Here is a 17,718-nt window from a genome sequence, read left to right as displayed (position 1 = left end):
CCTAGATTCCTGAAGAACCTGTTATATTACTTTACACCATTCAGTAAATTTCCTATGTCACTAATATTAAAGTTCTGTACCTCAATTTTTAAAACCTGAGATCAGGAGAAATTATTTGCGTTATCCTGCCCCATATATGCACACTTGTTAATACCCTTAAATTTTCTTTGGAAGATTTGATCTTTATTTATTAGCAGTATTTCTCACTTCTTACTCTGGTTACATATTTCTTTTTAAATGTCTGGTCGTGCTTTTTATTTTATTTCTTCTAATCTGGACTGAAGTTAGATTGATCAGCAGTAATTGCTAATATATACTATTTCATTTCTTGGTTTTCAGTGCACCATTTGAGATTTTGCAGTCTTTTTTCAGCTAGCATTACAGAACTTTACAAAGATGTATCTTGTTTCTTTACTATAGTCATTAGTCAGTTTTAGTAATGTTTGAGGAGCTGTGCCATGTAGTCTTACAGGCCTATATAGAGCATTTTCTGTGGAGATTTCACTTGCTTTTACTTTGTTGTGTTTTCACAAAATCGTCTTTTCTTCCTATATGATTCCATTTATTCTCGTCATTTTCTCTTTAATGATACACTGCTTCTTACAATAGGCATCCTATTATATTGTCTTATCCTGCTGATTTGGCTCCACAGTAACAGCTCGCACTGAACACACCAGTCATGCTACTGGTGTGTATCCTTCATACAGCTATCACCACAGTCTGTGAAACTGCAGGTCAAAGGTCACAATCTCTGAAATTTCTTCACTATTTCTCAGCTATTTTACTGAAGCTTGTCAATGTCATGACTATCCTCATGTTTAGTTTAACGTTAGCAGTATTCTAGTTCGTAGCTTTCCTTCTCTGTGTTAACTGATGCTTTGACTCATTTGCAGTCAACCAGACTCAAGCTACAGTCAGTGATGACAAGCACTTTTCTCTTAGGATTCTTTTAAAATGTTGCAATTTCTGTCTTTTTCTCTCAAAATTGCTGTCTTTCTAAATAACCCAAATCCATTTTACAGTTCATATTAAATAGTGTTTCTGTTTATGCAAGGATAACAACACATTGCATTGGCTACTGACAGAGTTTAAAATCAATGTATGTCATATTTAAACACCACCACTAACTGTATTTAGTATTTAGCATTTATTTTGTGTACCACTATTAACAGCAATATTTATCTGGAGTGCTTACTATAGTTAAGTATTTTGGAAGAAAAACCTATTTAATCTCTGAATCTTTTTCTTATTGTGAACTAGTCTTAAAGCAATTTGAAAACTGAGCTGTACCCTTTAAATCTGCCAGCACCAGTCATCAAACATTGAGATCGTGTGCTGACAATGTTGGTGTGTAATCCAAAAAGCATCCTCTCACCATGTGATTTTTAAGAAAGCTGCAGTGAGCCAGGTGGAGAATTCCTGCAGCAAATTTTCACCATTTGAGGTATCACTTTTTCCTGTAAGGCAACAGTGCCATCTGGAGTTAGTTTGGTACTAAAGCTAATTTATCATGTGAAAAGCACTGCCCAACTATGTATTAGCATTTGCTATAGTATTTTAAACTAATCTCCCTTTAAATGAAGACATGTACTGTTATCCTATCGATACTCACCTAGAATATAAATATTTATTAAGAACATTTTTGAGGAAAGTAAATTCTCTGGCATAGAGATGCTGTGATAATTTTGTATATTGTATTTGTTGATGCTTGTTCTTTTCTTTCTTCGAAATCCTAAATATTGAAGTTTGTCAGTACTTGTAAAAAGAACTGTTAGCAAAAGTTATTTCATGACCAATATTTAGTCATATTTATTACATATGAAATCTCATTAAATGTCTTATTAAAGAGCACATTGCACAAACAAAACATTAAAAAGGCATTAACCAGAAAACCCAAGTACACAGAAATTAGAAAGTGCCAGGTAGTCTATTATTTATATAGTCTACATTTTTTCCTCTCTCTTTATTTTTTCCCCCTTTCCATTGGGAATTGTTAATGGGGCAAGACTTCAATGGAAAAATTGTAAAAAAAAAAAAAATTAAGATCTGGATCATAATTCTTGTGTAAAAGGGGAAAAATTAGCAAGCAATCTTCCAACTGCTGGTACCATTTTAAGTTGCTTGACTGCACAAACAAAATTATTTTAATATTCAGTTTGTACATATGATTTTCAGCTATGCTTTTTTGGGTTCTTTGGATTTCCTTTTAATTTAGTAAGATTAGAACTTTTATTGTGCAGTTGTCACAACCCAGAGTTGAATCATCAGTGTGCACTGAATGCTGATTGCAACATGTTTTTTATATATTGCCTTAAGTTACCTCGTGAGTATCAGCTGTTGGTGAGAGAAGGCTGTCTGTCTATCTCAGAGAGCAGAAGTAGATAGGGCACCCAACTCATGTAGTAGAAGTAGCTTTGAAAAGGCAGGGAAGGCAATATCCTTTGGGAAATTGCTTTTTTACTCCAGAACTGGGAAAGTTCTCCCACAGGTTTTCTCTTCCCAATGCAGAATTTGTTGGCTTATGGCAAGGGCAGGACTTCACAAGATTTTTAACAGGATGTTCAGTTCTCTCTCTTTTTATCTCATCCCACTTTGATTGTCCATAGTCATCAATTACTTGCCTGGTGTGCAGTGAAAAAAAATAGATCCCTGAGGATACAAGATGGTGCTAGAGTTTAAAGACTTGTAGACCTCTGAACCATGCAGTTTTTAGTGTCTGGATGAGCCCAACTTTGGAAAGATTCTTGACATTGCTGTCTGTCAAGAATCCTCCTGAGGGTCCAGTCAGAGACAGGAAAAGCAACATCTGAACTTCTTGATCATTTCCTAACCAAATCTGAAAGTCTGTTATGGGGCAAGTAACAGTAGTTTCTGCCAGCTACTGGGTAATGCCACTAAATGCTTAGAGCCTATTTTAGATAGTGGGAGCATGGTGTCTTCTCATAGAAATCCCCAAAATATTGCACTGTATTTTACCTATGAATAAAACACATTCTCTGTGATTTGAATCTCATAAGTCAGGAGCAGCTGTCTATCTTGCCTAAAAAAGAGAATTGTTGTATCTCAGTGTGAAGTTATGAGTTTCAGATAGGAATAATTTTGTTTAATTATTTAGCTTGTCATAGACAAGACATCAGGCTGGATGATCACTAGGGTCCCTTCTGGCATTAGACTAAATGAATCTCTGAGTAAATAGTTGAAAAGTGGTATAAAAGCTAATTTTAAGAGTTGCTATCAGCTGTTTGTCATCATTGTCAATTGGTGTGATGCCTGAGCTTTTCTTGGTGCCATACATATACAATAACTGTCATTGAGAGTTTGCAATGATTGATGCATAAACTGTGAGCTGAAATGGCTTATTTTCTTTCTGCATCTTCTCCCTGCTTTTCTTCTTATCACATCCTCTACAAAGCATTTGCCTGGATTTGCCCTTGGAAAAGCCTTGAGGAACTACTTGCATCTCCCTTACAGTCAGTGGGCAGCATGCTATAGTGCCAGACTGCAGACAGTGACTTCTCCTGGAGTGTCTGCAGCATGATCCCAAAACTAGGGAGACTGATTGCTGTGTTGAGGGAGGGAGGAGGGCTGGGAGAACCTGGTCCTTGCAACATACTGTTACCTAAGGGAGCTGAACTGAATCCTGCCCTAGACCTTCGCATCTGGTGTTAAAGCAGGATACCTCATTTTAGCTCTGTCATTTCTTATGCTTGTTTGTTATTTACTATGTTAGTGTATGCAGTTAGGTCCAAAGCATAGAAATGTTAAAATTCTGAGTTGTAAAATATTTATAGAAGCTAGACAAAGCTTGTGGTATCCCATGACAGAGAAAGCCTTTGTCTGATATAATTTAGCTAATGACGTTGAATGCCTCTTGAGAGTTTGCATAAATAATAAATAATTTTTATTTAAAAATTAATAGTGCACTGAATAATGCATGTATACCAGCTTGATTTATGGTGCTAATATGTTATGATAATGTGAAATTAAATGGAAAGCCATTTATGTGATGATATTATAACTTAAATAATGTCATCAGAATCTATTTTATGTTTGCATTTCCTCCTGTGTTACTTTATAATCTTCAACATTTGTGGATACCACTTTAATTTTTGCTTTCATTCTTTAATGTGTGGTTTGTTAGCACTGAATCAATTTAAGCTTAGCACTTTCGTGCAATTGTATGTTATTTAAGTAGCATGAGAAGAAGAAAAGAATAATACAATTTATACAGAAATGCATGTATAATGTATGATGTAATACACATGTATATAAAATATAATACTTTTTGTATATGTAGTTATATATGTATTATATATATGTTCCTATATATTTAATATTTACAATTTTATGTGCCCATATAACATCATAGAATAAATCATGAAATTGCAGATCTGATCCAAAGCTCATTAAAGCTCATGGAATATCTTCAGAGGACTTTGGATCAAATTGTGTAGCACAGTGATTTGTCCTCAGTGGAAAGAGATTAGGAAAGCATAGCGTTAAGTGAAAGGTACCTTGCTATTATTGTCAGATTGTAAAATAGTCACTCATTTCCTCTTTTTTTCCTACGAGAAATTCCCTGGTTTTGTGTTGACTGAAAATAGGCTTTCAGCATTTGTTTTAACATTTCAAGCAGTATGAAGGTGAGGGGAAACATAGATTTCAGACTCAGATTGTTAATCTTTCTCAAAGTATCGTGGGTCCATTCTAGGTTGTTTCAATTGTCATGTCCTTTATGTGATTATAGCTACATGCTATTATAGGCTTTATTTATTTATTCTAAAAAGAATATGGCATGCAAAAAGACTTGTAAACAGCTCCCACCAGTTAAGAAGCGCAAGATTAATGTTACAAATGTCAATTCTCAGTATCTTTAATTCAAACATATGTGTAGTATACACATGTATTGATAAAATAATTAATCCAAAATGTCCTCAGATAGTTTTGAGAATTATAATTTTTAATTTCTTACATATACATCAAATCCCAAATATATTTCTTTGCCTTACCTTCCTTGCATTTTTGGTGGAATGTTATCTTCCCTTCTGCTCTCCATACTTTTAGGCTTACAAAATTATGAGGCGGTGAAAACACTGGCTCTACCTGCTTCTCACCTGCCTCGTGCAAAACACTGAGAGAGGTTATATGGGACTATAGTAGAGAAGCAAGAGTCAGACTGTGATTCTGTACATTGCAATCTTTGGACTGATCCATACACAAGGCAACAATTCAGTGACAGATGTGCAGGAACCATGGCAAAATCTCAGTGAAGCCCTGGGTTAAGTGCTGTTAGGACATATAAGGCTGTCACAATATCCACCTTGTAAGTCTGTTTTTAAAAGTTGTTTTGTCCTCAGATTCTTTCTTGGTCCAACAATAAATATTAATGTAGTACTTGAAAGTGTCAGCTAATTAACTGACTTTTTTTTTACTGTGTGTGTCTCTGTATGGCTGTTATTCCACCTGGCTATTATATTGAAAATATATTTATGGATAACAATGGCATCCTCTAATTCATCATGCATCATAACTATATCTGAACAGTACATGGAGTAAAGGACAATAAGCACAACTTTTCCCAAATGCCCAATCATTCTGAAGGACAAAAGCGGGCAAGTATTCCTAAACCAACGAAAAAATCAAAAGATAAAGCACCTGAGAAGACAGAAAAAGAGAAGTCCCGTAAAGAAAGTGGATCATTTGTACCTTTTGCAGCTCAACTTGAATCTCAGGTGAGAACAAAGCCAAAAAATAGGATGTTGAATGTGCCATCATTGTATTGAGTCAGTGCTGCTAAGCACTTCTAGTGTACGACCTGTGTTTCTCTATGCCCTTCTTTGCTGCTTTTCTAAGTTTACATTGAGAGAGATCGAATTACACATGTAAAATATATCCATCCTTCATTTAGAGATGTAATGCTCATTTATTTGTTTATGTATAAAGCAACTTCTGATTGTTCCTTTTGTTTGTCCAAATTTTGCCTCTGCTGAATGTTTATTAGATTCCATGAATTCACCATATTCATGTCCCATTAGTCCCTCATTGTAGTGGTTTTCCTGGGTTCCCAGGGACATGAAATAGGTCTTCCTCCCATAGCCCTGTCTCGTATGTCACAATTGTCCTTAGCTTGCAGACATACAGTGGCAGAAAAAATGGTACCTACTTGCCTACTTGCAAATTATTCTCATCTGTGGTGGGATAATCTGTGTTCTGTGGTTGACTGAAAGGCTACTGCCAGCCTGAATGCCTTAAAAGGAATAATTGACTTTATAGACTGCAAACAGATTAATGGAAGGCAAACAAGAAACTGACAGCTTCTCATTTAACAGTATTGCTTTTGCTGGGAATTTTGCTGCCTCATGGCAGGTAGTTCAAGGAGAGGGCATCTCCATAGATTTTTTTCATGAAGAAATCTTTACTGATTTGTTCTGTTGAATATACCTGCTGCACAGCAAACTTCCCTATGATTTGTATCCACAACTAATTATACAGAGGTCCAGAACAGTGATTTAACTCTTCTTTCAGAGTAGTATGTATGGCTGCAGTTGAGATTGTTGGCTATAGAAATTCAGTGCAGCTTCAGACTGTGTCAGTATTCTCCCTTCAGCTCCAGAAGGGGTTTGTTACGGATGCTGGGGTGATGGTTCTTGGGAGTTCTTCAACCTAACACTAAAAAAGGTGCAGGTTTTGAGATGGACCACTTGCAGATAAAGAAGATGCTCCACCTTTATTCTCAAATAAAAGCTGAATTCCTATCTCTGCTTCTAAATCTTGGGCTTAAAGCTTCTGTAGGTGGTACAGTTTCCAGAACTTTATGCAGCACAATACCCCATTCTCTGTCAGACATCAGAATAGTCTCCTATATTTCAGGCACTACTTGTATCCTACAGTTCTGGGGAAGCCATGTTTTAAGGTGGTTTAGAGAGTTTGGAAAGTGATTGGAAAGAACCTGATCCCTCATGAGACCAAGCAAGATGTATTTCTACACAAAAAGTCTCATTAAATGTAATAAGACTTCTACTAAAAATGCTAGTGGAAGGAAGGGAAGTGAAGGCAAGGAAGGGAGGGAAGGAAAGGAAAAAAGCTTGGCATGAAAAATCACTGCAAAAGTTTAGACAGAATGTTCAGAAGAACTGGGAATGTGAAGCAAAATGTCTCAAAGAGCTTCTAGACACTGCAAAGTCATTTTCCTTTAACAGCTACTGTTTATGTAGTAATGCACGTCAAAATCTATCCATGTAAAATATATATCAGTCAGGAAATTTGCGAGGTTACTGAAACAACTTCATCCTAAATAGTAGTAGTAGGTGTATACCAGTGAATACATTATGTTTACCATACTTTGCTTTCAGCAAGCTGCTTTAGACCAACCGTACTGGACTTTACGTCTAGTGAGTGAACAAAGAGAGGCAGACATTCTGGAGGTAAAGAAAGATACCCAGCGAGTGGATGAGATAAAAGCCATGAAACAAGCATGGGAGTCTGCAGAGCCAGGAAGAGCTATCAAGGTAATAATCAGAGTGAAATTTTTGAAGTAATGTTTCTTCACAAGTTCCAGGAGCTGCTGTGGTGGTAGAGCAGTAGCTACAACAGTGACCTGACTTCATACAACTGTCCTCTTCAGCAGTCTGTGTAAAAGAGGAAATTTTACACAGGTTAAAGAATCAAGTGATTATGTTCATGCATGAAATCTAGATCATCTGCTTTAGACTTCTGTAGATCAATAAGACTTTAAATTATACTTTAAAAAAACATAGAAAAGTTTCTCCTTAGAAAGTCTGCTACCACTATGCAACTGCAAGGCTGCTACTTGTGACAAGTTTATTGTTTAGCATGAACAGATTCTAGTGAAAAATACATTGTTATAAACATGCCACAAGGATTTCTCTTGAAGAACTGGCACCTGGGCATATCATCACTCAAACTGTCCCCTATTCAGATTAATTCAGATTTCAGCTGCACCTGGGCTCTTTTTACATGTCACATGCTTAAGAGGGAGAAATAATACAAAAAGTTACACTGCTGATTCAGAATTGGAAACATCATTACAAAAAAAAAAAAAAAGGAAAATAAAAGAACAAAGTGCAGTCTTTAAACTTAGATGAGAGTTACCACTACCAGTGCCGAACGTTACAGAATACTCAGCCAGAAACCCCAGCTCAGAAGCGTTTTGCATTTTTTACACCACTTTTCAGAAGTGAACCTCAGACATCGATCTTTCCAGTTACACTTTAATACTTTTTCAGCTCTCTTCAGTCTATCCAAAGCTCAGGGGTTTTTTTCTGGCATTATTATATTAAATTCTGATCTAAGGAGAGATGTATTACCTGCAGCTTTGATTTGCTGTGCTGAGACTGAAACTGCAAGTACAGCCTCCTAAAGATTTGCTGGTCATGAATCCCTTTTAATGTGTTGAGTCTCCAGAATCCTGGTTCTATCCGCATTGCCTTTTTGATCAAAAAATCAACTGAATTACAGCTAAAGTGTCCCATTTTAAAAGCCCCCTAGGTCTGTAACATTCTTCTAAAAGAGCTATCGTTAAGAGAATTGCAGCAACTGAATTTAATACACTAAAAAATAAAAAAAAAAAAAGGTCTAAATTGGAGATCTTCTATCCAGACTAAGTAGCTTCCCTTCTTCTTTCCTCCTGATCATGCTGCCTCAAAGTCTCCCTGTTCCATAGTTCACACATGCCCACTGACTTTGGGAATTAGGTGCCTGACTCCAGTCTGACTTTTGGCTTTTCTCTCAGTTCTGGCAATCTGAGCCCTTGAGAGAAAGCCCAGTGAGCCAAAGCCACCTTCTGAAAAGACAGGTAGAAGTGGTGATGTCTGGTTTTGGCATCAAAGGCAATTGAGTCTGAAAGGGTTTGCACCCATAGTTTCCATTTCTCAGAAGGAAGTCTAAATCACCAGGCTATAGCAGCTTCTAGGAGAAAGTGCTATTTCCCTAAGGAGGTGCAGTAGCTGAACATATTCTGAGCATTACATTCAGCTATGAAGGAACCTTACTTTTCAGGGTTTGGGTTTTTTTTAAAATCCAAACATTGTTTTAAACTGCCCAGAGATCAGTGATTTTCCAGTATTTAATTCTCTTTAGTGTAAGTATTCAGTGTCTCAGGACTCATTCATTGGGAACCCTTAGCATCTCCTCTGATTCCAGCCACAGGCAAAGTTGCACACTGCACTCTGGTGTTAGGTTTGTTATTGACAGCATAGTTTTCTTATTTGGGATATATACTAAATATAGCTATTATGCATTGAGTAAAGTGAAATTATTGCAAAGTGTACTGCCTACTTTTCATTCTACTGAACTACCATCTTGCAAAGATTTACCTACTGGTTCTTATTCAGATACTCATGACACGCTGCATAGAAATTAAAGATGAACGTTAATCATGAATGCTAATTTATTTCTTCTCTACAAAACACATTAAATCTAAACAAATAAAGTTTCCAAAATATTACTAGAAAAAATTGTATGTTTAATGTTGACAGGTTATTATTCAAAAAAAAAAAAAAATCCCACAGAAAGATGACTTGAATATAACTGACATGAAATGCTATCCATTTATGTGTATCTCTGTTTCTCCCCAGTGACTCACTAATGGAAATCATGTTGTTAGAGGTGATATTTTCATAGATCAGTGAAACATACTCACCAGTAATATGAATATCTCACATGCACTGGATTTGAAGACTTGCTGCCTTATTGACCACTTATAGATTCTTACTTTTGAAAATTGGGATTTAAATTATGCAGTAGAAGTTTTCTTATCTGGATTAAACCTTTGATTCCTAGGCTTTTCAGGAACGCATGCGATTTATTAACAAGTATGCTGTACGAGCTTCAGAGGAGCCCATAGCTGGGACTGAGATGGCTAGTTTGACACCTAGTTCAAAAGAAAGAGGTAAGGGTATAACTTCTCGTTAAGCATGTCTTCAGATCATCGTGTTCATAATGTTGAGCTCCTTAAAAAAGACTTCGGTATTAAATGCTCCTAGTAAATGGATAGAACAGCCCCAATAAAGGTGTCCAAATGCATAATGGCATGCTTATTATCTATCTTCTCTATCTCCTCTTTGTTTTAATTGTTGCGTTGTTCCATGTTCAGACATAGAAATGGCCTTGGCTCTTGAAAGCTGCCAAGTTACCCTTAAAACTTTAGGCACTCCTTCTGTACTAGAATTCTAACCCAAAATTAACCTGAAATTTGGGGAATTTTGATGGAAACTACCTAATCCCTCAATTCCAAGTTTGTTACCAGAGGTTATCAGTGTAGAAATAGTGAAAAAAAGTTTACCAGCTGAAATAGCATGTCAGTAAGACACCAGTACTTCTAATGAGCATTTCCTTTATGTTAATATTAATGGAAGCTGTTCATGGAGGTTGCTCTGAAAGTGAAAAAGTGCAGAGAGGCATCAGCTTCCTGTCAGCTTCCATAAATCCTTCTCTTCAAGGCTGTTCTCAATCCATTCTCCTCCCAGCCTGTTTTTGTGCTTGAGGTTGCCTCAGCCCATATGTAGGATCTTGCACTTGACCTTGTTGAATTTCATGAGGTTCACATAGGCCTGCCTCTCAAGCCTGTCAAGGTCCCTCTGGATGGCATCCCTTCCCTCCAGCATGTTGACCACACCACATGGCTTGGTGTCATTGGCAAACTTGCTGAGGGTACACTCAATTCCATTGTCTATGTCCAGGACAATAGTCCTTAATTGTTTAAAGTTATTACTACTATAGTAGGGTAATAAGAGAGTTTTTAAGGAGACAAACTACTGCAAGCGTCGTTAAATCTCATCAGATTTCACAGGCATTTTCAGCACATCCAGATGAACTGAAAGAAAGAAGCATTGGAATAATCCCAGTGCAGCTCAGCACAGTGACATGCTTAATATCAGATATATCATTGTACTGTCAGAATGCTACATTAAAGCATAACATGGTTAAAACTATGTGGTTAAAAAATTCTAACTTCAGAATGACAGTTTTGTTACAGGACCTGTTTTCTTTTTGACTGGTATTTCCCAAGCTAAATCTCTGCCCAAAAATGATTTTTTTTTTTTTTTAAACTACAGCTAGGACTGAACAATCAGATTTTTACTGATTTTTTTTCTAAAAAAAATAACGTGACTTCTTGATGATTAGAAACTGTTCTTATATTCTTTAGGTGCTTTAAACGGAATGTTCTTGCTTAGATTCACAAACCTTCTTGAGTACTGTGGCTTTAGCTAAAATACATATTAATTTTACTCTAGCATATGTGGGATTTTCGCAGAATCTTTGATTCTGTCATGAGTGCTTGAAATAAAAAGGCAGACATGTATCCTCTGCAACTCATATTCATTTATTAATGTATTTTGCTGAGCCCAAAAAGCAAAAACCTATATAAGAGTTTAGATGGAGTCTCCTAACATAGTTGAGTAACCTGTTTAATCTGTTCTGTTCTGTTGTAGATTCTCCTACCACAGGAAAGAAAGCAACAGAAGCAGTCATTGACTCAAGCTTACGAACACAGCAAAAAAAATGGGAGCCTATAGACCTTAGTCCTTACATGAGGTAAATTGCAGCAAGAACAATTAAGTCCCAATGAAACCTGAAAATCAAAGACTTGTTAAGTATTTTCATATATAGGATTTAGTAAATGTGATATCTTTTTATGCACTTGCATCCTATATGTAATTGGATGCAGCATAATAGATAATAGATATGAATTTAGACTTCATCCTTCACATGTTATTGAAGTAAGCTACAGTTCTGTCCCATACTTGTTAAAGTCACTGTGAAAATCCTGTCCCATGTTTTATCTGTCCTTTCTGTTGTGTATGCAGAATCACATAGCAGTGAATGCAGAGGTGCAAATGGCACAAAGACATAGTTTTCATCTTTGTTTTTTTCTGGCATGGTTGTGCTTTAAAATCTGCGCTTTCCTACATCCGTTTATAATTTATGTCCTTTCCTTAACATATTATGTGTCAAAGGAGGTGTATCAGTGCACTGTATGTAATCAAAACATGACACAAAAACTTGAAGAAATACCATGTGCAGGCAAATATGTTTGTTTCAGTGATCATCTCAAAAGAAGTGTGCATCACATTTGTCAGGATGTGATGCTAGATTCAAATAATATACTTAACAAATGTAATTTATTAAATAATAGTAGCTAGTAGCTGAAATAATCATATTAATGATATTTTTTATTCAAAATAACAATACATTTTAATGCATGTGCCAATATAAAACTATCTAGCTAATATACATGCACCTCCATGTTCACTGTGCTGCAGCTAGAACCCAATTCATGCTTAAGTCCATTTATGTTCAATTTAGCATTTATGCAGCTCATTGATTTTCAAAAGACCTCAGAACATGCTGAAAAAATCCCCAAATTTAATTTTAAATTGAAAGAGAAACTCATGTTATGTTGAACTGAAAAATATTAAAACAGCAGAAAATGCAGAAAAATATCTTCCACAGTCTTGAGTCTTTTTAATTATTCCATTTATCTTCAACTCCTTGACTTTTACTCTAGTCATATAAGTCAAATTATAAAAATGCATTCTCCACTTGGCTGCCATTATAGCAATGGAAAAAAAATATACAACATTTGTTTCAATTTTTAATTATAATATTGACAACTTCTGGAAATATGATATTTCTTGTAAATTACAAATAAGATTCACATGTAGGAGTTTTTCATATGCTCAAAGATGAATGTGATTTTACAAATATTTTTAAAACAGACATTCAAGTATAAGAAGATCTGGCCTCAGGAATGTACTTTCTCATTGGGGTTATATTTAAGCAAAGGAAAAGTGACTCCTTAACCATATGTAATTATATGTAATCATACTATGGTGGCATTGAGGTCTATAAAACAAACACATATAGGTGCATATAGGTGTTAAGCAAAATATACACCACCCAACACTGTATCTGAAATGAGACAAATACTTTTGTTTTGCCTTCAGAAAAACAGCGTCTGAGTCTGTGCTAAGAAATGAGTCTATCATTCAACAGCAAAAGATACGTAAAGCAGAAAAAATCAACCATTTTAGGAAACTTCGAGAGATGGCTTTGGAACAAAGAGAAAAAGAACAAAATGCCAGAGCTTTATTGAAGCAAAATATACTTGAAATGTATGAGAATCTGCAGGTGGGTTTTCAAGATTACTTTCCTGTAACTATTACTGTGATATCCCCCGCCTTGTATGAATATTTTGATCAACCATTCTCAAGACATTTGTATTCAGTACCAATAACTACAAACTGAACAAACTTAAAAAATTCACTTGGGCAAAGGTTAAAACTGAAGTTTCTAGGGAATACAATAGTACCATACAACATTTTTAATATGCTATTAGTAGTATTTTCTTGATACCTCTTCTCTTTGCAAAATACTATTTTAAGAATATCACCATGAATGGATAGTTAAAAGTGAGAAGAAATAGAGCATTAGATATCTGTGACCACGTGTGTATTAGATAAAGCATTTCTGGTTCGGCTATTTTTTTGAATTTTTTTTTACAATCATACAGGGCTTTTTGTAAAGTAATAAAGAATAAGCTGATTTACTGAGGATGATGAATTTCCCCTAATGTGTCTTACAGTAAAGCTGGAGAACATAGTTTTCCTGGAACATTCATGATGCCAATAAACAAAATATTGGAATTCTTAATCCTTAAAAAACATAGCTATAAATAACAGATCTGGTAGCATTAGTGTAACATCCATTGTTAGGATTAACTCAACCAATGCATTGCATATTAAATTGGTACAAATATCCTAACAAAATTGGCTTAACCCTTGAGTGTTAACAGGAACAAAATGTTTTGTTACACAATGGTGACACAATAACCACTAGCAATCAGCTGAAGGCCTTTCAGAGCTCTTAAAACTGGATAAGGGACAGTAAAAATGATTTTACATCAAACCAATCTATTTACAGAAATCACTTGAAAACATCTCTTTAACACCTTCCACTAGCCAGGTTGCCTAAAGCCCCATCTAACCTAGTGTTGAACACACCCAGGAATGGGCATCCAGAACTTCTCTGGGCAACATGTGCTAGTGCCTCACCACCCTCATAACAAAGAATTTCCTCCTTATACCTAATCTAAATCTACCCTCTTCCAATTTAAAGCCATTATCCCTTGTCCTGTCACTACATGCCCTTGTAAATGTCCCTCTCCATTTTTCTTGTAGGCTTCCTTTAAATACTGGAAGGCTGCTAGAAGGTCTTCTTGCTCTTTGTAGAAAATCTGTCCATTAAAGATGTTTCACAGTACTAGTTTAAAATTAGTTACCCGTGAATATGCATACTGTGCTGATTAGTAGTTTTACTGTTTTTTCATCTGGAGACCACAGAGATATATATTAAGGTATCCAAGTATCCTTGTTTTCCAGGAGGCAAATGTAAAAGAAGTTTTTGAAATGTGCCAAGTCGTATTTATCCTAAGTTTCACTGAAGGTCAGTGTGATTTTGGCTCCTTTAGTCTCTTAAAAGACTAGAGCTCCTAAACCATTTTAGCATTTCTGGAAACTAGGTTTTAAGGAACTTGTTCAAGACACCAAAGCAAACCAGTAACTGAATAGGACCTAGACCCAGATTGGTAACTAGTCTGTTGCCGTAACCTTCTTTCACACAATTAGCTTATTATGCTAGCAGTATAAAAAGGATTTTTATGAACTTTCTTTTCTTCATGGTGAAAAGATGGACATACAGCTATGTCACCATGACACCACATGTAAAAAGAAAAGGAGAGATGCCCTCTCTGTACTTCTAGAGTCACAGAGTGAAACATAACAGGAAGGATGCAGTTTCTTGTGGTGAAGTCAAGATGCATGTGTTGAGGGGCATTGCTGTTTCTTTTTGGCTAGGCATCCTTAAATGAAACACGAAAACGTATTCACAGCATTCGGGAAGCTTACAGAAGTAAGTTGCTAGAGGAAGAGCAGAGGAAACAAGAAGATCTGGCAGCTCAAGAAGCAGCCCTGCAAGCAGAGCAAGAGAAGTCAAATGCACACAAGAAAAAGCATGGAAAAGGCTTAGGGAAAAAAAAGTAATTGCTTGTGCTACTCAATTGCATTTAAAAGTTTGAAAATAAAGTTTACATGCAAAGGTGAGAAAGAATGTTTGTTATTGTCCAGCATTTTTGTCAACTATATCATATTTTATCTCTTTGCCTGTTGCTAGTGAAAAAGACTGATCCAGTATTCTTCTGTTTAGCAAACTGTTTAGTATTTTGCTTCTCATAAATGATCTGACTGCTATTAATATTTATATGTTTTACTGGAATAAAATGTTGCAACAAAAATTCATATTCTGTTCAGATTCTTCTTGCAAAATCACAGCATCTTTCATCTTCTTTTTCCAATCAAAGCTGAACCAGTCAAGAATTGAGTTGAAAAACTGAATGTAACCTATCAATTTTGAAGTCATTTAACTTGGCAGAAACATGAGTGCCTTAAGTGGATGACAATTTGTGGAGTTCATAATAATTAAATAGTGGCATACCACACATTTCATATGCAGGTTTGGAAGGCTTTCCAAAGCCTGATTCAGTAGACACTCAGAAGCTCATGTCTACATTAATATTTTTCCTTTTCATAATTCTCTTACGGGTTTTTTAATCTCACAGTAACTCTCTGTAGTGGCAAACTCAGGGCACATCCTTCTACAGCTTGTTGAATACTCCTTAAAACTCTATTACTATCTTTGTTTATCTTTTCTAAGCTGTGTTTGGCCCACAGTGGTTTTGCTGAAAGTGATCACAATAGACCCTTAGTTCCTAGAGCTTCAGCTGGAATGTAAAAATCTTTCTTAAAGATAGAATCAGTGTGTGAATAAAGTGGCAGTCACAGGATTTCTATGTGAAGGGTAGAATATCTCTTCTAAGCTCTTGCTTCCATTAGCATAGATTTCCTGTGTTTTCTGGTGTTGTCATCAAGCACAAAAAACCCCACCTGCATTCATACTCACTAGTTAGCATACTATACTCGGGAGACAATGGTCAAAATTCTTACAATAGTGAAAACTCCCTAGACCAGAGAGAGCTGTTTCAAATGGCTTAAAGAACTTTCTGTGTACACAGTCACAAGTAGCAGCTTGGGAAGTTGGACTGCCAATATAGTGTATACGTATAGTATGCCCAGGATGTCCAAGGCAACATGAGAAACCACGAGACTCACCTATTTAATGCAAATCACAAGAAATGTTATCCTTTGCATTCTGGCCTCTGGTGCTGGCTAGCTATTGCATTTGAAACTAGCATTTCTTCTGCATCTTGATGACATACCAGATGTTCAGCTTCTCATGATTTTGGTCACCTGTTTTATCACTACCCCACTGCCTGGCTTGAACTTTATTCACTCTATCAATTCTGTGATGTCTGTTCTTTTTTTATGTGATCACACCTACACACCTGCTGTGATGCCTCTGCCTCCATTCAGCCTCATTCCTCCCATACAGCATGAACTAAACTAATTGGGTTGAGGTTTTGTGTTTGAAAAGGAGGAACTGAAACCAGAGTCCTAAACTGCACTGGTGATTTTTATTTCAAAGACCGGGAGCTAAGTTCTGCTTTGACCCATAGAGGCTGCAAATAAAAAGCCTGTCAGTTTTCTGCTATAACTGGTCTGACTTTGTCCTCTCTATTTTGGAATATGGCTATACTGCTTCATAATATTCCATCCTGTTTCCATGGCAATAGCACGTGTTGGTTGTCTTCTTATGTGAATCCCTAATGAGCTTCTGTAGAGGAAGATCAAGCTGAAGTTCTGTTCTTGATGTCACTGCAAGTGCTATAATGACATTCTGTTGTGAAAATCAATCCCAATTCCAAAAGCCAGCATAATCGACATCTAAATGTCAAAAATTCAGCTAATAACCTGCATGATCACAACCCATCCTTGCTTCTAATCAGCTATAAACTCAGTCAGAATGTACGCAGATCTACATTATCAAATCTAATTCTGATGTTATACACAAGTCTAAGTCTCCTGATTTCCTCATTTTGAAGACTAATGTGGCATTGTGAGAATCTGCTGTGCGGTTTGTTAAGGTCTCCATTGGCTCATTTATAATTTCAACAATGTAGATATAGTGAAGGAGTGAATTACGGTCACACTGTTTAACTGCATGTACTTTGGAGTATGTAATGTTTTAAGAGAAGCACAGTAGCAATTCTATTAAATCCCTGTGCATATATATTCCAGAAGAGCAAAATATCCACTTACGTCATAATGGAGCCTGAGAGAGAAAAAAGCCTTGCTTGGATTGTGCCAAAGATTTACATACATTGGGCTCAAAAATAGATGACATGAAATTTCACATGCATCAGTTTTACGTCAACACAACAGCTTTTTACATGGTGCACTATATTACAGGCTAAGTTAGAGAGGAAGAGATGTGCAAAACCTAAACAAAAATGCAACTATTTCAAACAGCCATTTGCAGTAGTTAGAGGAGCTATCATATTTAGCACTTTATTGTAAGGAAAACAAACAAGTAAAACTACACATTGTGTTTTAATTGGTATGGCTGTTGCCTCCAGTTTGAGAATAAGTTTGCCCAGAAATGAAATTGTGTGTTCATATGGATAAAGCACTTTTTCCTTTTTAGAATAAGACAGCTTTTAAGCATAATAATTTCATGAAATTTAATCAGCCTTTAGAGCAAAGGAGTGTACTACCTGTATTCAGTACAAGAAATTGCTCCAAT

At 36.0% G+C, this 17,718-nt stretch overlaps 1 protein-coding gene across 1 annotated transcript in view; it reads left to right on the top strand.

Annotated features, from left to right (window-relative positions):
* Positions 1-15,249, top strand: part of ADGB (androglobin) — a 110,486-nt gene extending 95,237 nt beyond the window's left edge. Inside the window, exons 30-35 of the mRNA XM_069850872.1 lie at positions 5,545-5,732; positions 7,353-7,508; positions 9,802-9,910; positions 11,454-11,556; positions 12,969-13,152; positions 14,877-15,249. Of these exons, the coding sequence (XP_069706973.1) occupies positions 5,545-5,732; positions 7,353-7,508; positions 9,802-9,910; positions 11,454-11,556; positions 12,969-13,152; positions 14,877-15,062 (926 nt within the window). The 3' untranslated portion in view covers positions 15,063-15,249. The remainder of the gene's footprint in view (positions 1-5,544; positions 5,733-7,352; positions 7,509-9,801; positions 9,911-11,453; positions 11,557-12,968; positions 13,153-14,876) is intronic.
* Positions 15,250-17,718: the final 2,469 nt, after the last annotated feature.

This window comes from Phaenicophaeus curvirostris, chromosome 2, assembly GCF_032191515.1.
Source record: "Phaenicophaeus curvirostris isolate KB17595 chromosome 2, BPBGC_Pcur_1.0, whole genome shotgun sequence".
In the NCBI taxonomy this organism is placed as follows: Eukaryota; Metazoa; Chordata; class Aves; order Cuculiformes; family Cuculidae; genus Phaenicophaeus; species Phaenicophaeus curvirostris.
Note: the sequence above shows the minus strand (reverse complement) of the source record. Positions and strands in the feature narration are given on the sequence as shown.